This window comes from Leptosomus discolor, chromosome 11, assembly GCF_034619465.1.
Source record: "Leptosomus discolor isolate bLepDis1 chromosome 11, bLepDis1.hap2, whole genome shotgun sequence".
Taxonomy (NCBI): domain Eukaryota; kingdom Metazoa; phylum Chordata; class Aves; order Leptosomiformes; family Leptosomidae; genus Leptosomus; species Leptosomus discolor.
The window spans coordinates 16,391,021-16,410,202 of record NC_141401.1 but is presented as its reverse complement, the minus strand read 5'-3'; the positions used below and the strand labels follow the sequence as shown (position 1 = coordinate 16,410,202).

The 19,182-nt window shown below is 45.5% G+C and overlaps 1 protein-coding gene across 2 annotated transcripts in view; it reads right to left on the bottom strand.

Moving 5' to 3' along the window:
- Positions 1 to 5,932: 5,932 nt before the first annotated feature.
- Positions 5,933 to 19,182, bottom strand: part of HCN4 (hyperpolarization activated cyclic nucleotide gated potassium channel 4) — a 103,302-nt gene continuing 90,052 nt past the window's right edge. The window contains exons 8-9 of one of the 2 annotated variants that reach the window (XM_086471521.1): positions 6,953 to 7,524; positions 5,933 to 6,847 (exon numbers count right to left, since the gene is read on the bottom strand). In XM_086471521.1, the coding sequence (XP_086327647.1) occupies positions 5,933 to 6,847; positions 6,953 to 7,524 (1,487 nt within the window). Of the gene's footprint in view, positions 7,525 to 19,182 lie in introns of both variants that reach the window. The other variant, XM_009946735.2, reaches the window with a different exon arrangement.

Sequence of the window (19,182 nt, the reverse complement as noted above, 5' to 3'; positions counted from 1 at the left end):
AGCTGCTGTCTCAAGTTCACTAATGCTGAAGCTGTAACACTGGCCTTGCCTATGGGAAGCAGAAACTCCTGGTCAACCTTTCAGTCCAAGCATGACCCCCAGGACCCTACTTGCCAGGGCTGTTGAGAATCCAAGCCTGGCCCCTCTCCTTTCCCTCCCTGGGCTCCCACTCCCTCAGCTACAGGACTTTGGTCCCACTCGGGTACCTCCCTGTATTCTGTATTCCCGTTCTGTACCCTTGTCCCAGCAAGCTACATGGTCTGCTGACAGATGAGCTGGGCTGAAAAGATTTCTGTCCACCCCCCCACCTAAGGTTATTAACATATTGTCTTCCTCCCCCCTCACCATGTTTCCAGTCCCACAGGGAGGTTTTGGGACCCATTCAGTCACTCATGTTCTCTGCAGTGATGTGTGGTGTGACAGTCATGTGGGTGGCCTGCTCCAGCTTTGGCAGCAAGGTATCAGTAAGGGGTTGGAAAAGGAAAGGAAAGCATTGCCAGGAATAGGTGTGTTCCGTTGCCTCCAGCAACACAAAATTTCTCACAAGGTCCAAGAGGTATGAGTTTGGGAGCCCCTGCCTCTCTCCCATAACCACAGACTGCTTGCTCTTCTCTAGGAGGCAAGGCGAGTGGGGTGGGCAGCCAGTCAGTGACAGTTTCCCAAGACAAGGCTGAAATTCCCATGAACAGCCCTGCCCAAACTGCAACTGGGGAAAGGGAGAAACCGCAAGAGCTGGTGATCCTGCCTTTTTCCCCCTCTGAGCCTCCACACCAGCAGGCTGGGTCTTCACAAGGCACTGCAGCAGAGGTAGCAGTGATCAGGAGATGGAGAAACTACCCTTTTGACAGGAGGGTGACTTGGCTCTGGTAACTGAACAAATTTGTTCTTGACAGACACTGTGCAAGTATCATGAGAGCCCAGTGCAGTCTTAAGTCCTTTCAAGAAGACGAGGAGGCATCAACACATACCCTAAACCAGTCAAGCCCTTCCAAGTGTGCTCTTCTACAACTGATGGGGGTTCTTACGGCTTCTCCAGAGAGTGGAGCCACGGCTTTTCTTTGGTCAGGGAAAAGCTGTCTGTGCCATCCTGGTCCACAATGGCCTAGAGCAGAGACATGGCTACTAGCTGTGAGAAATGAGCTAAGCCAGGTCACTGACCCCTCTGGCATCGTGCTTGTCACAAGGACCTCATGGTTACTGTGTTAGTGTGATCTGCTCTGCCCTCAGGGAGGGCATGAGATCCTCCTGATATAGTCCTGACCATCCTTCTGCAACTTGTGGTAGGGGGGCTCTTGAGTTTGTGGAGAACAAAAGACACGTTTCACAAGGAAGCTTAAGAGCTCAAAACTTGGATTTTGTTCTATCTCAGCATGAAAACCTTGAAAGTTTACAAATCTTCAGTGAAATATAATTTTAAAAGAAATTTTTGATTGGGCAGGACTCACTCACAATCCCAGTTCCTCTCTAAGAGTAATGGCATGGAAAATAAAAAAGCCTGGCACACACATTCATTCTCAAAGGCAAACCAAACATTTTACTGCCTGAACTTCCCTCACTGAAACTCCAGGACAACTGACCCACCAGGGAAGAGCCATCTGGTTTCAAGTGAATGGCATTTTCTGACTAAAATGTTTGGTTTACTCTTTCCTCACCAGCTCTGCTTCTTTACAGCCAGACAAGGTCAGAGAATTGATGGAGGAAGACTGACAGGATCTCCCATTTTCCTGTACCATCAGAAGCAGGAGGGAAAACAAAACGTGTATCCTGCTCGGATAGAGCCTGTGCTGTGCTGTGTCAGTGGGAGTGTGTGTGCATCTGTGCAGTCTTCTCTGCAAAACACTGATTTCATTCATAGCCCTGGGCCTTTTTTTTCCCTTCCTCCCCCCCCCGCCCCATCTCTAGCATTGGGAGTCCTGGTAAAAAAGGTCCTGGACCTTGTTCTCATCTCAGCAGGAAAGGCACTCTGTTGAGGCATTAGCAAATCTGAGTCTTTTCAGAGGCTGGGCAAAATGTGAGAGGGCAAAATTGAACCATTGGATGAGAAGGTACAAAGAAAATGAGATTTCAGAGAAGAAAAACTGAATGTGAGACTATCAGCAAGGCAACGTGAGGCACTGCACAGAGGTGAGAGGTGAGGCTCTTGGTTGGCAGAGAGGGAGCAGGGAGGACGGTGTCTAGCTACATCTCGCTGCCACAGGCTGTAGGACAGAGCCCAGCAGCTGGGCTGCTTTGCCCTACGTTTTCCTGGCTATGAAGAAAGGGCACGAGGCCATACAGCTCCTATGTGAGCTACTGACCCAAATCATCCATTTTGTGCAGGCTTCCTAGAGTGGGTTTGGACAAAGACTCAAAGAGGCCATTACAAGAGTGAAATGAAAGCTGAGAGTTGAGGCTAGTTTTACCTTCCTAAAATGCATGAGGTCCTGACCTTGGCATCACCATCCCAGCTTAGTCTGAGACATCAAAACAGCTACTTCCTTTCTCCCATTTCTTGTCCGCTTTCTTGGAATAGATGACAGACCCTATTCCAAGTTGTTAATGTCCATATCCTGCGGTAGGGCTCCTTAGGCTCTTCTCCGGGGATCACAAAGTCAGCCAGTTTCATGTCTGCCATTAATGTGAAGGATTTTCATACACACATTTGCAAAATAACTACCAGATTTCTCCTTTGTACTGTTAAAAATCCAAATATAGGCAAAAGTTTTAAACTTTTACTGTCAATGGCTTAATACAGACTTCCTACAAGAACGTGTGAGGTGGAGATGTGGCAACAGGTAAACACACTACTATAGCTCTAAAGACATCAGGAAAGTAGACAGGAAGTGAGACAAACCCTGCATCGCTGTTCAACAGGAAAGAGATGACTGATGTGCCACCAATTTTTTTTTTCTTCTTTAAACCTCATCTTATGTTGCCTGAAGTTCAACACTTAAAGCAGACAGCAAGTCAGAGGGATGGGTTTTTCATGTTTTTATTTACTAAGGTTTTTATTGTGTGTTTTATATTGCAAACCCCACCCCTAGAACTCTTCCCTCCCTTCCCCCCAAAATAAAATGAAAAATAACAGTAATAATAAATATAGTTCCACCTACTGAGACAAGCCTAGTGTTGACTGGGGTCCAGTCAGAATAACTCAATATTGGCTACTGCACTGCTAAGAACTGGAAAATCAAACAATATCCCCGTGAAAAACAAAGCAAAGGAACTCAACCGAAGAAGGATGTTCACCAGACTGCTGGATGGAACGCACGTCTACCAGAGACATCCCTCGGGGTGTTTCTGTGCACCTCCATTTGTCTGAGTGTCCACAGGGGTTGTTGAGATTCAAGTACCAATGCAGCAGTCACAGGACAGTCATCCATGAGGGCTTGGCATTGCTGGGCTGAAGACCTTTCCCACCTGCTTATATTAGACACCCCAGACCCAAACAGCTTAGCCTCCCAACCTCTTGAGATGCTCATTCTAGGGGCCCTCCAGCATACGGGGAAAAAAGATTGCTAAAACAAATATAAAACTTAAAAGGATACTGTGAGTCTTCCTTCTAGGAACTGCCTCATAGCTATGAAAATACGAGAGGGTCTGTGAGTCTGCTTCAATTCCATCAACTGATTCTGTTTCAAGATGAACCTGTACATATTTGGAGAAGCAGGGTCTATATATTATAATTATCGCCTGCCAATCAGTCCTACAGGAGGGTCAAAATTGACAAGTATTTTAAAACTAGGATATATATATATATATAAATATATGTGTGTGTGTGTGTGCTTACCCATGTGCATAAATAGACTACATATGTGTATAAGTGTATACTATATATATAAAAGCATGTGTGTATATATAGATACATATATAAAATCTATACACACACACACACACACACACACACATGCGTGCACACCCCTCCCACCACACACACTCACACATACATAGTTGTATGTAGCTAGTAGAAAAAACATTTCTAGAGTTCCCCTGACCCTTTAAGGAAGACCAAAGCTGATTACATCTGAATTCTGAGCCACCAAAGCACGTTGAAGCAGGAGTGCCCAGGAATGCTTGCAGCACATTCAAGATACAGGCACGTGTCAAGAGTTTTGCAAACAATTCGGTATAGAAAACAACGGTCAGCCAGTGTTTTAGGAGAGAGTTGGGGTGGGAAGAGGTGAAAGAGGGAGTTACATGGACCTGTATCGTTACTATGATAATAGTTTTTTTGGCACTGCTGCATCAAGTCCTGCTTTCCCTCTGAGGGCTGGAGGGACCCCATGATAGCTGGAAACAGAGGGAGGCTGGACATGTGTTTCTAACAAGTGTTAGAAAAGTGGAGCACCTGACTCTTTACAGTGAGGTGGCCGGACACACCTCTTGGCCTAAAAAAAAAAAAAAAAAAAACAAAAGAGAAAGAAAGGATCAAAGTAAAAGAAAAGGAGACATTTGCTCTAGAGGTAAAGGCTGTAGCTTCTCAGTGCTGTGTGCACCCAATGGCCCCTTACTGTCTTCATCCCACTTTGACTGCCTTAAATCAGGGGAGCCCAAAAAATCCAGCTCAAGGTGCCTGCCAGGCCCCAGATGTGTCCAGTGATGCTGCAACTGCAGGGTGAGACCAAAGCCAATCAGCTGCAGGCTGTTATTGCTGGTGAAATCAAGCAAACGATTTCAAATCCCCCATCAGAGGAGAAGCATGGACCATGGCTGGCCAAATTTCTGGTCTAATCTGGTTTAATGGTATAAACACAATGGCAAATCTGGAGAATTCTCAGCTGGGCACCAGTATTACCCTCGGTGCCTCAAAGCTCAAACTCCCCTAGGCTAAGGAGGAAGAGGGCTGGGGTGACTGCACACCACTTCTCAACCTTTTTCTACACAGTTCTCTTCAAAGCAGTCAGCCCATGGACACTGAGACATTAAAATGAGAGAGGGAAGGTTAAAGTGCTGCCTCTTTCTTCATCCCTCCTCTTGCTTTGCACGGCTCAACCTGGAAGGCAGCACACACGCTTTGCAAACCATGGAGAGGTTGAAACTTGGGCTCTTCTGCTGGCTGAGGCCACCTGCCTGGTGTGCTGGCAGACAGACAGGACTTCTCCCACAACCTATATCCACAACGCCTACAAAAATACAGAGGGGATAGCCTTGGCCCTCCTTGTGACTTACAAGGGATTGCTTCTTATTCCCACTAAAGCATCAGTGGAATAAGGAAGAGACAAGCATCTGAAGTCAGGCCTGTCCATCTCCTGGTCACTTTTATCTTCTTCAGATGGACTCCAAACACAAACTCAGCCCTTCTGAAATCCCTAGAGGTGACCGTATTGATGAAAGTCACCCCTCTTCTTGCTTCCTCTGCAACCTGCTGATCACAGGAGAAAACCTGGGAGGAAGTAAAACTTTCTGATGCACACAGTGAGCCCTCCAAGTCCGCCCATAACTAGGTGCTGCAGGCCAGGTTCACAGCTGGTGCAAAGCAACGCAAAGCTGAGGCCAACCACAGCTGTTCTAAAAACACCAGCTACAGGCCTGACCTGATGTTCCCTTTTATGGCCCATGTCAACCTCAGATCTTTGTCTCAACAGGAAAACCTTTTTTGGTGGCTTCTATGGCTGATCATTCATATGTTCCAGCTCAGGCACACGCCTTGTCTGTGCGTTACCTCGTTGGATTAAATTTGCTCATATCCTTTTGTTCCATGTATTAAAATATTCTATAAAATCAAGTGACCAAAAATCTATAGCTCTAAGAATACCTGGTTATCTTCTTTTTTTTGTTGTTTTTCATGTGTTTTTTGTTTGTTTCTAATCACAGTTAAACCTAAACAAAAGAAATGGAGAAAAAAAAGAGCGGGGGGGGGGGGGGGGAGGGAAGAAAAGGAAAAAATTATTCATGAAAGTCTAATCAGGAACTGAATTGCACGGCTGACATAACCAGCTCTCAGAAGGAGTCCTCACAAATTGGAGGGCAGTTTGGATCTGACAGGTTCCAGATCCCCTGTGAGCACTATGGATTCTTTCCGCCCACCAGCAGTCAGAGAAGCAGCGCCTGCAGCGCTGGCCCCAAACACCAGTGGATGTGGTAAAGAACCTGAGGACATCTGACGTGGTAAAGTCACGCGCCCAGGAATTGAGCTACAAGGCTTCCCAAGAAGTCCAGTCCCTCCACCAGGAAAAGGAGAGAAGCTGGAAACAGATTCTCTAGAGGAATGAGGAGAACTCTGGCTCAGTGTCTGAGCCAGCTCTTGGGGCAACGATGGCTGGGAAGCAGAAATCAACTTGATGTCCTGGTTCAGACGTCCTGGCGGCACAGGTGGTGTGCTCTTGGACTGCAGGATCTGCGGAGGTGGGCTGGCGGTCTGAGGCAGGAGCAGAGATCCATGAGAGCCTGAGGCCCCAGAAGGGCCACATTGAAAAGTTCTTGTTGCCACTGGGCTCTGACTAGGAGGACTAAGGCCAGAAGGGGTATAACAGGGAGAGGCGACACCAGACTGTTGTAGTGGAGACATGGAGGCAAAAGGTGGCCGTTCTTGGTGGAGCTGGGCTACTGTTCCAGTTAAAGATCCTAATGCACTTGGATGTGTTTGGCACAGGCCTGAGGACGGCCCACCAGAGGCCTGTGCCAGCTGACTTAGGCTGGAGGATGGAGAGTTGGAAGAAAGAGGGGGCTGGAAGTGATTCATTCCCCCCAAAGTCCCACTGCCCGAGAGCTGCTGTAACTGTCCCCCCTGCAGCGGTCTTGTGGTGGGCTGGAACTGGTTGAGAAGACTGGGGGGTGAGTTTGATGAGAGCTGGGTGAGTGACGTTGATGGGGAGCTAGTTGTGGCTTGCTGGAAGTGCCCAAATCCACTGCTGGAAAGGGCTGGCTGCTGCTGCTGCTGCTGCTGCTGCTGCTGCTGCTGTGGCTGCTGCATGGCCTGAGCTGTAGCTAAGGGTGATCCAGAAGGTGCATGTTGGAACTGGTTCAGTCCCACTGAGGATGAGCTGCTCAAACCCGGCTGGCTTGAGCCACCTGGAGGGGATCCCACCTGGAACTGGCCTAAGCCAGCGGCAGCTGAGAATCCTGCGAGCTGCTGAATGTGGAAGGAAGAGGACGAAGGGGTTTCTGCTCCTGGTGTATGCAGCTGGGATGGAGTACTGGAGGGAGAGCCAACGGCAGAAGGGCCAGTCGACGGGATTAGAGACTGAAGCCTTTTCAGCTGTCTTGGAGTCTGGTTGGACTGCTGTCCCAAGGAACCCAAGACAGACACGGGAGGACGGAAGATGGCTGTCGGGAGGCGTGGGTGGTGGGTCAGAGCTATAGCGACTGAAGTGGTGGCTGCTGCAGCTTGCAGGGGTGCCTGGATCAGTGGAGTCCAGATGACAGGGGTGGGTGTGGATGCGGCAGCGGCGGCAGCAGCAGCGGCAGCCTGGACATTGTGAGCACAGTGTGCCATCTCTCTGTCATGCTGCACAATCTGCTGGATGATCTCATTCTCTTGATAGTTGAAAACACCCGAATTGAGGTCATGCTGGACTTTATGCAGCAGAATGGAATTTTTCTTGCCTGTAGAGAAAGTGAAGAGAGAAAGAGTCATTCTGATATGTCAAAGCATGGGAGGCTTCCTCAAAGCTTCCTGACAGACTTTCCTTGAATTGTTGGCACTGTCTCCCCTGCACTGTCATTATGGGATCTGTGTACAGTCTCTGTACTCCAGCAACAAGATGATAAACATCACATCTTCTACTCTTGTGGTATGATCAACAAACTTCAAGATCCCATAAAAACGCGCCTGACAGGATACATATTCTTAGTTAAACAGTAAAGCTGCTGTTGGTAAGTGTGGCAGACTGGTAGCAAAGCTTATGAATCTGGAGATTCCCATTTTGCACGTCATAGTCTGAACTTCCTTTAGAAAAAAAGAGAATAAATCCAAAGGCTGCAATATTTTTGAGTTTGCAAAGGAAAACTTCAAAACTATACATCCAGTGAAGTCTCCGGAGTCTTCAGCTACTCTCCTTCAGCTACACCTTTTCCTCATCTGTCTCATGCAACTTGTTTACTCTGGAGTCAAATATGTGTTTTTAGATGAAAGGAAATTTCGCTATGAGTAAGAGACAGAAGGACTTTACATGCTGGAAAAGCTCAGCTGGTCCAAGTAAGAGACCTCAGACATGCTGCAGCTACCATCTTACTTGGCCGTGCCCTACTAGCCCCAACTTTAAGGAAACTGCAGGCTAGCAAACGTCATGTTCCATCTGGACTTCCTAGCCTGCAGCAAAATATTAGCTCAGCGCTTTGCCTTTCCAATGGGCTGGAAAATGTGGCGTAATGAGTTTGTCTGGTCTGAGAGTGCACCTGGCACTGAAGGGATGCACTCTCCTGGACTGAAGGACAGAACCATTCAGTGCAGGGGGATGAGATGCTGCCAGTGATGCCCTTTCACCAGAGCACAAATGCCTTCTCAAAGGAGAGGATTTCTGATGTGGACAGGCTCTCTGCATAATGGCTTTCATATCTCTGTTCACATAACAGCATGTGAATCGGTAACTGTGCCAGCATTGAGTTATAAGGAGCTGGTATATGCTGATTTTAATGATTTTCTTACAAAATTAGTGTGGATTAGATCTCTGATCTTGCCTTTTCAAGGGTCCTCTATCCTGACAACATATGCCAGTTCGAATTGATGACAGCACCTGCCTATGGGCTTCCTTCTCACTGTTTACTGAAGCTGTTTGGGTTTGAAGAGTTCAGCCTACTAAGCTCTGTGTGTGTGCACGCCTCTGTGTGGATGTGCACACCCGGCCCTCTGGTTGCATGTCTGTACACAGCTCAGTTTGTAGCTGAAGCTCAGGGGGTGAGTGTAAAAGGGTCACCTCTAGATGAGGCACCAGCCGGTTTGGATCAGATCAAAAGCTGTATTAATGCTCCTCCTGAACCAAATATATCCTCAGGCTCCGCACCCATTAGCAAACCTCTGCTCTGATTCAAATGTCATTTCTGCTGGTTACTGTCTGATCTCTTCTAGTTCCTGTACAGGACCAGGGCAAGCAGACAGCATCCTGGCAATCGCTGCGGATTTACAGGGCATGAGATAGTGGCAGGTATGGAATGGAGGCCTGGATGTATTTTCTGTATTTTAACCCCCAAATCATGTCATGCTTTAAGAATTAAAGACTGGGAGCACTGCTCATGTCAATTAAGTTTCCTGCAAACAAGGGCTTGTACATTAAACTTGTCTCCATGATTTCACAACTTTCAACATAAGTCAACTGTTGATATTACTGACAAAGACCACAGTATGATATTTAATTTCCCATACAGCATTCTAGTTTAAACTTGTCAGCTGATAGTTTCCAAGAAGCAATGGTTAAGAGTGGACTGCCATGTTGGGTAGTCGTTCCCTGTGAGATTCCAGAAGAATTTCCTTTCAAAACTACACCAGTCAGATCTCAGATCTTTATGTCCTGATGTGGGTACATCTCTGTGCATAGATGACATCCAGATTGTTGTTTGGGTTTCTTAGTGTATGATGTATCTTTTACATCTGTAACAGATACAAGAGTAAGAGTTTAAGGACATGCCTCTTACTCTAGCCAAATGTAAAACCAAACATCTGGCAGTAAGGAACTTGAATGACACTCTGAAGAGGGTAGCTGCTATCCTGGTGTCCTAAAAAGTAACTCTGAAATTAAGTAGAGTCTTGACTATAACTAGTTGAGTTCCAAATCTACCGCCAGAAAAAGGTGAAACAATTATTGCAGAAATAAGGAGAAAATTGTAAAGCATAAGGGAGATACTAGTCACTACCACTTATAATGGTAGGAAGGCATACAGTATGATGTTTTAGTTCTACTGTCTAGCTGCAAAGCATGAAAAGGTACAGAAAATATCCACAAGAATCAGGCTTGAAAAACATCAATGAATAAGTACAACGTATTCAGCTTCTCTCAGAGAAGAGGCAATTTGATACCGATTTATAGGGAATCTCATGGACAAAGGAAGCTCCTAAGAACCATTGCCTTCAGTTCCAGAAGGACCCACGAGATACTGTGATTTTAGACAAGCCCATAAAAGAAACAGGAGCAATCTAACTGTAATTGTAGTTAAGCACTGGAAAAACACACTAAGGATTTTTCCTTTACTGTACTTTTTAAAATCAAGCATTTATCTCTTCATAAAGGATGAGGTGCGTCTCCAGCAACTGAGCACTATGCAACAGTGCTGTGCAATTGTTCAGAGCAGGTAAAGCTTGCAACCTACAGCAGACTGCACTGCGCCATACTACCAAACCACTAAAAAAAATGCTGACAGAGTTGATTCTGGATCTGCAACTGGTGCATTTGGGACGTCTCTGTTGTGGGTAGTGGTACGGGAGGCTTAATGCTTTTGTGTTTTACATACTGCTAACCACTCCCTCCAAAAAAAAAGCAGTAAGGCATATGAACTGGCTTTTCTTATCGCACCCTGGAGAAAGATACCAGCCCTGGAAGGCCACAGTCCTGAAGGCGAACAGCGTTCTGAGCTGCTAATGTCATTACAGGGGCTGGAGAGCTTGGCTGCACTGGAAGCACATGTGTAGCATATGTATATAATGTCTGTTTCATTGCATACCAGACTGGAATAGACAGCACCTGACATCCCCTCACAGACAGACCCTGCTTCTACCTGCCGTTCATGCAGCCAGGCACACCAGAGGGAGCATAAATGTCACCTTTAAACTTGAGAGCTTTTTTGCAGTGAACATACAGCGAAAGGGAGTGAATGGTGTAGAGTGTCACACTGCGCGCGCACACACACACACACACACATCCACCTGGTATCTACTAGAATCACATACACGCTCACAAACAAATTAGATCACTAAGAGCTGCTTAAACCAAAACAGAAATACTAACGGCTCCAAGTTTCGGAGAGAAGGAACAACCTATCTAAATAAAATTGTCAGGTAAGAGAGAATCTGGCCAGCACGCTTGAGTTAGAGGGATTCAGACTGCAGGTCTGTAATCATTGTCTTTCAGGAGTGGAAGGTACAAATCCCAGCATGGGGAATCTGCAGCTATCTTGCACAACTGCAAGGTCAGGATGTGGATGGGAGACAGCATGCTGAGTTCAAAGCAGACAGGCAAAAAACCCGCCTTATCACATTTGCTTTCTTGATAACAGACTGTAGCAAAACCGGGCTGAGGAGGAATGGCTAGGGGTAGAAGAAGGAGCAACAGCAGATGTTGCTAGTGCAGCTTTCCAAAGAGCTCACTACTAGCAACTGCTCCGTGTTTCCGTCATTACACCTCATCTCACTCTTTTAATTCCACGTCACTTGTCTTTGGCTTCTGACTTGCTTGCCTGTGATTGAAGAGCTTGCAATTTCCAGTGCTGCCCCCGATTCAAATGAGAACTCATAGCGATGTTAATCAGAGCTGCACGGATGAATTGAGGGGACTGGTGTTTTCATAACCAGAGCTCTTGAAAACACAGAAAGAGCTGAACTGGTTTCTGGTTTCCTTGGCAGAGCGCTAAATAGAGAATATGCTAACATTTTCCAAGCATGCATACTATTTACTGGAAAATGGTTTAATCAAAGATCCTCAAATTTGTGTCAAATTGATAAAATAGTTCCAGCAAAACCCCTGGAATTAACTTTTTTTTTTTAGTTTTTAAACTGGAACATTTCAGTTTTCCTTTCAAATTACATTCCACTTCACTGTTCTGCTGAGCCAAACTTGAATCTATCAACTGTTTCATTAGATCAAATTTTTCTTTTCTGTTTTGCCAAGTCTCAAATTTCTGCTCCAGAACATTTTTAAAAAATTACTGAAAATGTTCTTTCAGTTACGGAAGAAGAGAGGAATTTTTCAAAACTGTAATTGGTTAGCAAACTGAAAAAACAATTGTTCTATCATTCTAATTAATTGCATAATTTACATGATGTTTCCACACACCAATATAAGTCTTATTAGTTGCTTCTGGAGAAAATCCTCCTTCCAACCAGCACCAGATGAGAACAGGCACACACAGCAGAGTCCTGGCAGGACAAAGACATTTTCCTGGCAGGTCTGACTAAGGTCCTGCATGAAATATAAGCCAACAGAGGAACAAGGCAGTAGGAGCAAGTTTGCTTGGGCCGGTGGTTCTGGGATTATTTCTCCTCCTCATCTTATTTATGAAATTGCTTCAGTTTCAAATTCATTTTTCCTGCTCTGGATTTATTGTGACAGCACCTGGCTCAAAAGGATAGCAGAAAAGACAGCAATCAGAGGACTGAAAGGCTGATTAGTTTGGCTCTGTGTAACCCTAGTTGAAATGATGTTCTGCAGCTCACAGCTACACCCAGTGAACCGCAATAGAGTCCTGTGTTCTTGCTAAGCCAGTGAGAAGCTTCATTAGGAGAAAGGAAAAGGGACTCCTGTTTCCCCTTCAATCTAATCATGGAAGCACGGAGGCTGTATGTACAGAGTTTCTCCTTCTATGTTGTTTATCCCACATAAATTAAAGTGCTGAGCAGAGTCTACAGTACTAAGATAAACAATCCACCCAAGCATTTCTCCTAAACCCAAAAGCACTACACAAATTTACTGAACTGGCATAGGAGCCATCTGCAACCACCTCATACACCAACTCCCCACCTTTGCTTGCTCTGAGGTAGCCCAAGGCCCCTTACCTTTCTACAGAGGAGAGAGGAGCTGCCTTGGGTTTCTGCAGGGCAAGTGGTGTGTGACAACCTGACGCAGGGAGGACTGGGTGGCTCCCAAGCAGCCACTCGGGCTGGATGTGCCCTTGAACAAGACTGAGGGACAGGTCAACTATAATGGAGCCACAGAAGCGCAGCCAGTTCAAGGACTTAAGACTAAAAGGTCTACATGGCACAAGTGACTTTTCTGTTCTCACTGTACAGCTCCTAACGCAGTATGGTTTTTTCCCATAATCAGACAAAAATAAATATCATCAATGGAATGCTCTGGGTTCTAATAACTCCCTATTTTCCTCGCTGAAACAACAGGCTAAATACAGGGGAAAAAAAGAAGATAGAGCCTAGAAGATGCTTGTAGCAAAGCTACTGGTGCTTTGAAGTGGAGTGGGTTACATAAAATTATGGAAACCAAGCAAATAGATGTCACTTCCTTAATAAAGAATTGCAAAGTCAGATTTTCCTCAACTGTAGACATCACACAAAAGAGCAGGGAGAATGGCTCATATGATTTCATAAAAGGAGCCAGCACTCAACAACAATACTTCTATCAAATAATCAAAATTAGCCTTCTGCTGTTAAAATTCTGCACAGACACAGGGGAAATTAGCTGTGACTTTCTGTTCATTTCTCCTTTCAGTTCTGCCTAAGCCCGCTGGCTGCAGTTTAAGAATGCAGGTCACTAAACTGCTTTCTGAATTTGCATGTATTTGAAATAATCTCACTTTATTAGGCTGGCTTATGCCCTGGCCTGCTGTCAAAGTGGCTGCCCTCTGCCACACAGTTACTTCTTTCAGGTCTTTGCTTCTTATTATTCATACAACTGGGTACTAAACACCCTGCTTGGATCACTGGTTGCAGCAAAGGGCTCACAGCACACCATAGCTTTGCAGGTGGTCTTTGCCCTCCCTTGCCTATGGGTTACTTGTGCCCCGAGCTGGTCTCCTGTGGTAATTCAGCTTGCTGCCATCGTCCCCAAGGGGCAATGCAGCAAGCGGCAACTGCAGGCAAAGAAACCCTGGACATACTCAATAACTGGCAGTTTGCCACAGCTGCTTCTGCGCCCCGGGGAATCTTCTGCACTGGGACTATACTGGTTGGAAGGTCTCGCTGCACCAGCTCTTGCCATTCTCTTAAGAGTCCGTGTATACAGGACAATTAGCTGGAACAGAGATTGCAAAATAATTCTTATCTCCCAGTATATGTGCTCTTTTCCTATTCAAGCTTGCCCTTCTCTCAAATATAAGTTAACCCACGCTGAACTGTACTAATTGTCGTGTAAACGTTTCTGCCCAGAATTGAGGTAGCTCTTGGAAGCAAAGCAAAGCCAGCTGGATCAAGCCTAAGAGCATCCACAGAGGAGTTCAGTGCACTTACAGATCTGCTCTAGAAAGTAAGTCAGATTAACTTTCCTGAGAGGCTGTCTGTAAACACATTACAAACTGGATGTACTCGATGAACTGCTCTGCAGTAGTTGCCATTTGTGTACTCTTATGCTATGATACGCATGAGGCAGCACCCACCTGACACCGCAGTTTCATTTCTCTGTTGCTAAAGCTGTATCCTTTGAACACCGGCAGTACATTTAAAGTACAACAATACCTCCTTCTCCTCTGCTCTGTCCTCTGCAAGGCTATGTGGAGTTACACCCGTACACAGGGGTTTTACTGTAGGAAAGCCAAATACTATATTGAAAGGGAAATAAATTTTATCTGTATAGAGCCCATTGTACTGGGGAGGTTAGCTGAATCTGTTTTCTTATTACCATCTCAACAAACAATAACGAGTTAAAAAAACTAAAATGGACAATTCCCTATCGTTCTAAGTGAAGGTCTTCCCTGCCTGTACAGCTCAGGCCTGCCAATGATTGCTTCTCCTCTTCCATAAACCAAATAGGTATCTTCCAAAATACGTGGCATCTCTTTTAACAGACCAAACACAACCTTTAAGTGGGCCAAACTGCTGTAGGTAAAATGATGCACGGTGAATAATGTTATCTGATGAATCTCATGACGGTTAAACAAAACTTAAAATAAATTAACCTCTTCCCCCCACTCTTCACATTTATGCCCATCATACAGAGCTTTGCAGAAAAAAACCTGAATATATAGAGCTGTCTAGAGCAAACTGTTTGTGAATATCCATGAACGGGTGTAAGAACTGTTTAACTCTGGAGTGCCTGTGATGCCCTGTGCTCCCTGAAGCATGGTGTCCTGGCTGTCACTTATCGCTGGAGATTGAAGCCAGAGAGCTGCCTTCTCCTCAAGTGGCAGAAGTGCTTGTGTCTGGAGCCAAAGCTCCTGCACTCAATTCTCAGTGCCCTACTGGAGCTGACAGCTGTGACAGGGACAGATTCTGGAAGACTCTGGACATTCTGGCACTGTTTTTCTGTCATTTGTGTGCTTTGCAGTGTAGTCTGCCTGCAGAGAGCTACTGGACTACCTTCAAGGCAGGAAAAGTCCCCCGAGTCTAGAGGTGTGGTTGGCAAGCAGGCCCTACTTTAGGTAATTAAAGAGGGGGTTGAAAATTATTTTTAAAAGTGTTGGAATGGTAAACTTGTTATCTGAAGAGATGTTTTGTTTTGATGCAGATAGCAAAGAGCCGTGGATGTGGCTCTCTACATATAAAAAGAATCTGGCAACTTGGAGGACCCGTGGAGATGGGGCACAAGCATCTCCTACAACTCACCCAACTCTCTCACTTCTGCTTAATGTTTCCCAGCTAGCTAGCTACCTGTTTGGAGTACTATTGACTCCTACCTAGAGGAGCAAACTTCCCAGAGAACTTGCACCCTGGAAGGCAGACATGGGTTGGGATAAACTGGTATGACCAAGGTCATTTACAAAGTCAAAGACAGATCTCCTGAGATCTCATCACCACCCCCACCTCTCCCTTCTATTGGGATGTCTTAGGCTTTATTTTCCTTCTAGAGTTGCATGAGAAATGGCACTTCATATTCAGGTGAACAGGGTTGCCAGTTCACCTTAATTAAGCTGAAGTAATTTGCATTCACTCACGGCTGGTGAGTTGCTGACATCTTTCCTTAGGCTAAACAGAAAATATTCCGAGTGTGGGCCTTCACTTCCAAATAAAAAAGAACTCAAGTATTCGATTCGTGCTTAAGTCCAAGCTCCTACCGTGCATACCTTTGCTAGATAGCATTTCCAGGGTGTGAGTCACCTAAGTCATTTTAGATATCCACCTTAGGGGAAGAAACGCCTTTTTCCCTCTGCTGACTATAAAAATCATATTGAGATCTCCACATTGTAGTGTTGGAAACGATGGGGGAGGACTTCAGGTGAGACGAATAAACACAGTGGTATGTGAAATTTGATTCCTCATAAACAGTTACGTTAGCGGGTTATTCAGGTGACAAGAGAGGACACAACACAGGAGAACCTGTCGGCCACTGATACCCTTACCTGCTCAGTATGTGGGATAATAAGATTCCACCTCCTTCAAGAGCTGGGCAGAGTTCAACGTGATTTTGAAATAAAGCTTTCTCCCAAAGCACACACACTCTAGCACTGCACACCTGGGCCATTGGAACTTTTACCCTTACATCACCTGTGCCTGTATCAGCAGCCTCAAGTAAGAACCATATATATATATATGTAGCCTTATGACCAAATCTGCTTGCTCATCTCACATGTGCAGCTCTTTGGGGGTTACTCACCTGCATACAGTAAAAAAATTTGGACTACAATGTGGATACAATGCAAAATTTATGCTGAGCACGCATTGTTTTATTTATACACATTTCAGTCCGTTTCACTTCTTCATATGATCTTGCATGGCACCTGCCACAAGGGAGTAGGCAGCTAACAAGCATTCAAAGACTGAGCTCCACCTTTGTTAGCGTTATTTTCCCTGCACAAGAGACGAGGAACTGAGGCACAGAGCAAAGGCACGACAAGGACAAGCAGGGAATCTGTGGCAGGGCTTGGCACAGATCCCAGATCTTCTCATTCACAGTTCACCTAGCCTAACCCAGGCCAGCCCTTCCTCTGAGGCAGCAGATCCCACAGTATTAGTCATGACCTAGACAAGCCGGGTTGCAAACCCAACAGGATTGCAATTGTAGAAGCGTGATCATGAGCTGACAAATAGGGTGCCCAGTCAAAAAGTCTGGGAACAGCTACTTTTGTGCCTTGTTTATATGACAAAGCTTTTAAAACTTCTACCACTATAATATCTTGAACAGATACTCCTGTACTGCAACAGTATTATACAATTATATTTAGAGACTGGTGTTGTGTTGTCTTAGCTTTTCTTTGTCTTTTCAGCATGCCTGCAATGCCTGGAGGAAATGCAAGGCCCTTTTAATCCCAGGTTAACTGGGATCCTTGTATCAAAACAGATGCAATTGGCATTCAAAATGTATGCATTTCAAACTATGTGGTGAAAAATTCCTGATGAAAATGAAAAATTAACTTCCTCTGGCTTTAAGTATGCTTTCAGCTCTCACCAGTGACCTTGATATGGACGGTAAGCAGCTTTACAACATACATTTATGGTATTTATTACAGCACAATGAACAATAAAAAATAATTGTCCCCCAATATTTTTTGAACACACCAGCGAATTTTGATTCGACAATATTCATGACCTGTATTGTGTTTACTTTCAATGAACATTTGAGCGGTTGTGTTTTACAAGTGCAAATACTTGTGAAAATCTAATTTTAAGCTTCAATGGTCACTGAAAGCCAGTTTCAAAGCCAGTCAGGAACAGAATGATGTGACTTACGTAATTGACGCATCGCAAACTGGGACGATTCATAAATGCTTGTCAGACAAAGAATTACTCACTGGAGAAATGAACAAATCATTTCAATACACAAATACTACAAAGTCTTTTACAGCTTGGTCAAGAACAAGAAAAAGAGGAAGATTTAATCAGTGATAAAACGATCATTAATCAGTGATCAGCCTAATTTCCGAGACTCAATCTTCAGGTCCTGAGCCTGTGGAGAGTTAGGTGTGTGATATTCTGCAGGTTGAGGAAGTCTGAAGTTACTCAGAGAGCAGAGTTAAGCAGGGACACAAATCTTTGTAGAACCCCAGCCTTAGTCAACTCATGCAGACTAATCCCTTTCAGTCTTTAAAGAGCTCTGCAAGCACAAACCACCTGGGGAACGTCTTCCCCGGCCATGCATGGCACAGGCAGGAGGCCAATATCAATTCCCGTTAATAACAGAGGTTAGAAGGATTTATCAACATGCCCTTTGCCAAGCGATCAATGTAGCTGACAGCTCCCTGGAGGGCTGTGCCCTTCATGCTGCTGCACTGCGCATCTACCAGCAGGAATCGGTGGGGGCACACAGATCAGGGTGCCTCTGCCCCTCACCTTCCCCTCTGCCCAGCCACAGGCTTTCGAATTGCATTTGCTGTGCAAAGTGAATGCCTCATCGCACCTCCAGTCAACCAGTACTGCTCCTGTTGCTTCAAGGGATGAGGTCTTACGTTCTCATCCTGTCTCCCTGCTACCTAGGTGAACTTAGACCATGCTTTCCAAATCCGCCATAGAGCTGGTAGTTCTGTAAACATCTCTCCAGTCACTGTGACTGGATGGACTGAGATTTTTCTCCCTGCTCTCTTCATTCCTCACTGCACAGGGGGAATACTGGATGGATCTTATCCTGGTACCAGAACAGTGATAGAGCCCTCTGAATCATTTTATGTACTCAGTGAGGCATGGGCTTCTCAAGGACATGTTGTCATCTGGGTAGAAGGGAGTTAGTGAATGCACCACTGACTTGGAAGGAGGCTCCCATTTGCTTCCATCTTGTGTACAGATCCTGAGCCAAATGTAACAGGAACCAAAAATATGGTCCTGCTTCTGTTTATCCCTGGCTTTTATGAACGGCTGTTCCTTAACTTCAGTCTTACAGAATAATCCCTCTGCTTTCAGAGAGAGTGTCAGCAAAATGCAGACTTCCCTAAAAAGTCACGTGCTGTTACACAGCTACCACACTGCTCTTTCTGGACAGTGCACATTTCAGGGGAAGGTGAAGAAATGCCTTACTTATAAAAACAGGGAATTCCATGGGATCTGCCAGTTTCAGTAGGGTGCGCATAACTCCCTTAGGCTCTTTTGGGAAATTCGTTGGAAAGTGCTATGAAGGTGCACTATTTTGCAATAGTAGAGGATGTAAAGTTGAGAGAACAGGCAGCTCTCAAGTCTGATTGCCAGGGAAACAAGGGTGGCACTAGGATTTTCAGTGTACGACTCTGAAGGTCTCTACCTTTTATATGGCACAGGGACTGATGTTGTCTCAGGTCAGCAGAATGGCAAAAGGAGGGGAGGACAATGCCAGAGCTCTGCACCAAAGGGCCTGTTATTCCAGTTGCTCTGTGCCACCTTCTGACCTTATGCTGACATTTTGCAGCTGCCTGTGGAAGGAAATTTCTCCTAGGGGAGGAAGCATGTGAGGTTCTTTGTGCTGGGTCAAAATTTTCCATGAATTTTAGTCATGTGTGCAGCGGCACTCAGAGCAAAAGACAAGAAGCACAGGGTGCCCTGCCCACCTGTAT